This window comes from Rhinoraja longicauda, unplaced genomic scaffold (genome assembly GCF_053455715.1).
Source record: "Rhinoraja longicauda isolate Sanriku21f unplaced genomic scaffold, sRhiLon1.1 Scf000045, whole genome shotgun sequence".
Lineage (NCBI taxonomy): Eukaryota > Metazoa > Chordata > Chondrichthyes > Rajiformes > Arhynchobatidae > Rhinoraja > Rhinoraja longicauda.
In genome coordinates, this window is record NW_027601263.1 from 305,612 (window position 1) to 310,399 (window position 4,788).

At 49.6% G+C, this 4,788-nt stretch overlaps 1 protein-coding gene across 1 annotated transcript; it reads left to right on the top strand.

Moving 5' to 3' along the window:
- Nucleotides 1-1,271: 1,271 nt before the first annotated feature.
- Nucleotides 1,272-3,373, top strand: LOC144612478 (putative G-protein coupled receptor 139). Its single transcript, XM_078432062.1, has 2 exons — nt 1,272-1,347; nt 2,466-3,373. The coding sequence occupies exons 1-2, from the start codon at nt 1,272-1,274 to the stop codon at nt 3,371-3,373; spliced, it is 984 nt and encodes a 327-aa protein (XP_078288188.1).
- The last annotated feature ends 1,415 nt before the right edge of the window (nt 3,374-4,788 follow it).

The following is a 4,788-nucleotide window of genomic DNA, read 5'->3' on the forward strand; positions in this document are numbered from 1 at the left end:
TATTATTATTATTATTATTATAACAGCTGGGAAGACACTGTCCCTGAAACTGGAGTGCATATGCACACTTCTACACCTTTTGCCTGATGGGAGAGAGGAGGAGCAGGAGTGGCAAGAGTGTAACTCGTCCTTGATTATGCTGTTGGCTTGCCCAGGCAGCGTGGTTTATAAACTGAGTGAATATAGGGAGGTTGCTTTATGAAATGGTCTGGAAAATTCACTGCAATATCTTGCGATCTTGTATGGAGCTGTTCCCAAACCACGCTGTGATGCATCTTGATAAAATACTTTCTATGGTGCATCTGTAGAAGTTGGTGAGAATTGGAGGGAACATGCCAAACTAGCTAAGCCTACTAATAACATGGGTGGTTGACGTTTCGGTTCGCACACTTCCTCAGACACATTGTGGTGGGAAGGGGCAGAAGGCTGGAACAGTAGGACGAAACGAATTGAATGACGAGCGAATGCAGGTGAATCGAGCTTTCGTGTTCAGGTGGTTGAGGCCAGAGTGTAAACGATATATGGTGCAAGATAAGGATGGAAGAAAATGAAATAATAAAGAGAGATGAAGGAATATCGGTGGAAGGGGTGTTAGAGAGGATGCACGGGTTGGTTTCCGGGTAGGGCGCGAAGAAGCTCGAGCGGAAAGCTGGAAGTTTCACGTTAGTTCCCCAACATTTGATAATTCAATGTCCATACTATTAGGTTGTAAGGTACCAAAGCGGAATATGAAGTGACGTTCTTTCAGTTTGCATGCTGTCTGAGTCTGGCAATGGAGGAGGCCCAGGTCACAAAGGTCAGGGTGGGAAAGCGAGTTACAACGGGGAGTTCCGGCAGGCCTTGGCGGAGCGACGGTAAGTGTTCGGCGAAACGGACGCCCAGTCTACGCTCGACCACGCAATGAAAATGAGCCCATATCTGGAACACCGCATGCATTAGATGACGTTAGAGGAGGTGTAGGTGGACATCTGTCTCACCTGGAAGGGCAGCCGCTCCCAATTTCCGTCCCTCAGTCTCGCCGCAATTCCCAGTCTTCGGAGATTCTCAATCAATTTCCTGAATAAATCATAACCTGTCACAGCGGGAATTTTACGTGGCTGATGTCACCTGTTTGCGAATAATTTCATAATCTCTAATTTTAAACTCTGTTGAAACTTCACTGTCCCGGAGGAGACGGAAAGTACTATAAAACCTCCGGGAACGTTCTGGTATAGCATTTCATTCCGAGAGATTACCGGTGGCACACGGGGACACGTTGTTGGGCAGAAAAGATGTGGGAAAAGTTTTTGGAATATTTGCGTGTGGCGAAACTCTTGTACGTGATTATTGCAGCGGTTGGAGTCCCTGGTAAGTGAGCAGAACAATTCAAGTTATGTAACTCCATGTGATAACGGATTCTGATCATGTTATAAGCTTCCCAACTAGCAATCATTGTACAAGAATATGGAATCATATAAATCCTCTTAATTAAATATTTTTCAATTAACGTTATGACTTTTCTTCTTTTCAGAGAGCCGAAACTAACCCTCTTTTAATTTTACTGCCGGGACCCACTAGAATGTCGTTCTTGCCTTCAGTGCGACCTTGCCCAGAGTTGTCCCTGTGCTCGGGACAGGCAGTTCTCCGGGACGGTGTGACTGGGAGGGGTTTACATTGTGAAGTTCACTGTGTCTGAGTTATTGATCAGAGTGCACACCAGTCCTGTGGACACGTCTCAATGTGGAGTCTGTCAGTCGGATTCCATCGCCTGTTGGTCAATAATTGGATCGACCCCCTGATCCACTGGCCTCGGATCTAATAGCGTGTGTTCTTACCGAACTTAGCCCAGTGGGGATGCAGAGCCACTCTGCAGCGGGTTTCTAAGTTCTCCCTGCCTTCCCTCTATCCGTCGCCTTATCTCTTCTCCCCTGAAACAAGCAGGTCGGGCACTCGGAGGCGGATCTGACATTGTTAATCTTGCACCCACACACACCGATTCCAGTCGAGCCAGTGTTTAGCCCAGGAGAATGTGTTCACACAAAGGGTGGTGGTTGTATGGAACAAGCTGCCAGATGATACAGTTGAGGCTGTGACTATCCCATCGCATAAGAAACAGTTAGACAGGTACATAGATAGGACATGTTTGGATGGGATATGGACCAAGCGCAGACAAGTGGGGCGTATATTATTTACTGGTATGGGCGAACTGGGCCGAGGGCATGTTACCACACTGTGTAGGAAAATAAATGTGGATGCTGGTACAAATCGAAGATATCACGAAATGCTGGAGTACCTCGGCAGGTCAGTCAGCATATAGAAGAGAAGGAATGGGTGAAGGGTCTGAAGAAGTGTCTAGATCCGAAACGTCACTTATTCCCTCTCTCAGAAATGCTGCCTGACCTGCTTTGTTTCCACGCTGTATCACTCTATGAATCTATGACTCTATGAATCTAATGCCCAGTGTCCGTTCCCTTCTCTGTCCGCAGTGAATTTAGTGGCGATTGTGATCGTGTCTCGGGGAAAGTGCGGTCTTTCCACCAGCACCACTCGCTACCTAGTGGCCATGGCAGCGGCCGATCTTCTGGCCGTGATTACCGAGGTCATTTTATATTGGATCCGATATCATTACTTTTATTGGAGTTTCCTGTCCATTACCCCCGTATGCAGTGTTATCTTTGTACTAAGGTATGGAGCTACAGACTGTTCTGTCTGGTTCACCGTCACTTTCACCTTTGATCGCTTCGTCGCCATTTGTTGCCAGAAGCTGAAAACAAAATATTGCAGCGGGAAAATTGCGGCTGCGGTTCTCGCAACAGCAGGCATTCTGCTCTGTCTGAAAAACATTCCCCGCTACTTCACAGTGGAACCCAGCACAATCATAGACAATGTTCCTTGGGGCTGTGACACGGTGGACAGTTATTACACTGACCCCGGGTGGGTGGCATTTGACTGGCTCGACACGGTTTTAACTCCGTTCCTCCCCTTCGCTGCAATCTTGCTGCTCAACGCTCTGACAGTGCGGCACATTTTAGTGGCCAGTCGGGTCCGTCAGGGGCTGAGGGGTCAGAGCAAGGCGGAGAACCGTAGTGACCCGGAGATGGAGAGCAGGAGGAGGTCTGTGGTTTTACTCTTCACCATCTCCGGCAGCTTCATCCTCCTGTGGCTGACGCTGGTTGTAAACGTCGTCTATTATCAGATCACAGGGATTGGAAATAATCTCAATGATTCTGAATGGATCTTTATCCACCTCGGTTATTTGTTGAGGAATCTCAGCTGCTGCACGAACACATTTATTTACGCGGCGACCCAGTGCAAGTTCAGGGATCAGGTGAACAACGCGGTGAAATATCCGTTCAACACAATGCTTCGGCTCATTAATAAATCCGCGCCCTGAGCGCATCCCAAAGGCGGCCGCAGTCCATCCACCGGGCTCCGGATCCGGCCAGAGCAGAATTTATCTGCTAAGGAGACTCATGTCCTTTGGAGTGCAGGGTGAAACTCCTAAGGACCTTCTACAACACGGTGGTTGCATCGGCCATCTTCTATAAAGTGGTCTACTGGAGCAGCCGCGTCTCAGCAGTGGAAGGGAAGGGACTCGACCAGCTGGTCAGGAAGTCCAGCTCTGTCCTGAGTTGCACCCTCGATTCAGTGCAGGTGGTGGGAGAAAGAAGGACGATGGCAAAGCTATCGCTGCTGGACAACGACTGCCACCCCATGCAGGGCACCGTCACTGCACTGAGGAGCTCCTTCAGTGACAGACTCCTTCACCCCAAGTGCGTGAAGGAGAGATATATAAGGTCCTTCCTTCCCGCTGCTGTGAAACTGCACAACCAACGCTAGTCCCAGCAGACCAGTCAACAATAACAGCTAATAACACTCGGAAACCAATGACAATCTATTTATGATTTATTTATAATCAATGTTCTTTTGCTCTCTTGTTATCCACTTTACTGCTGTAACACTGTAGATTTCCCCGGTGCGGGACGAATAAAGGAATATATTATTATTATTATTATCACCACAGAATCTTCCAGTTGTCAGTCCCGGGCGAATGATCCCATCGACGGCTTCGCTGCGGGACAACCAGCCCGTCACAGAGAGATCTGTCACATTTACCCACTCGGGGGGAGGGGGAGTCAGAGGGCCTGAGGAGTGGGGATGGTGGGCGTGTGGGGAGAGAGCAGGAGGAGTAGGGAGAGAGGGATAGAAAGTTGGGGAGAGAGAGGTGGTGGAGTGTGTGTAGAAAGAGAATGGTGGGGAGAGAGCGAAGGGTGTGGGGAGAGAGGGGGAGGAGTGTGCAGAGAGGACGTTGAGGGGAGAGGGCGAGGTTTGTGTGCAGGATAAGGGGTGTGGGGAGATTCTTGAAAATTTGGAAAGAGAGAGAATGCTGTGTAGGAAGAGAGGAATAATGCAGGGAGAAACAGGGAGATGAGAGAGTGAGGTGTGGAATGAGTGGGATCAGATCCATGTGGGGAGACAGTGAATTAGTCTGAGGAGAGTGGGAAAGAGTGAGGTGTGAGGACGAGGTGGGGAGAGATGGAGAGGAGGGTGAGAGGGAGTGGCGTGGGAGCGATACAGACAGGTGAGGAGAGAGGAAAAGCTCGAGGGAAGTGATTGAGTGGTGGAGGTGAGAGAGGGAGAGGTGCGAAGAAGAGGTGGAGTTAAGAGAGGGAGAGGTGGAGGGGAGTGAGGGCGAGGTGGAGGGGAGTGAGGGGGAGAGGGAGCAGTGATGCTGTGAGCGAGAGATAACTGCAAGGATGGAGTGATGTTCTGGGGAGAGCCGGAGAGGAATGGGAACAGAGGATGTGG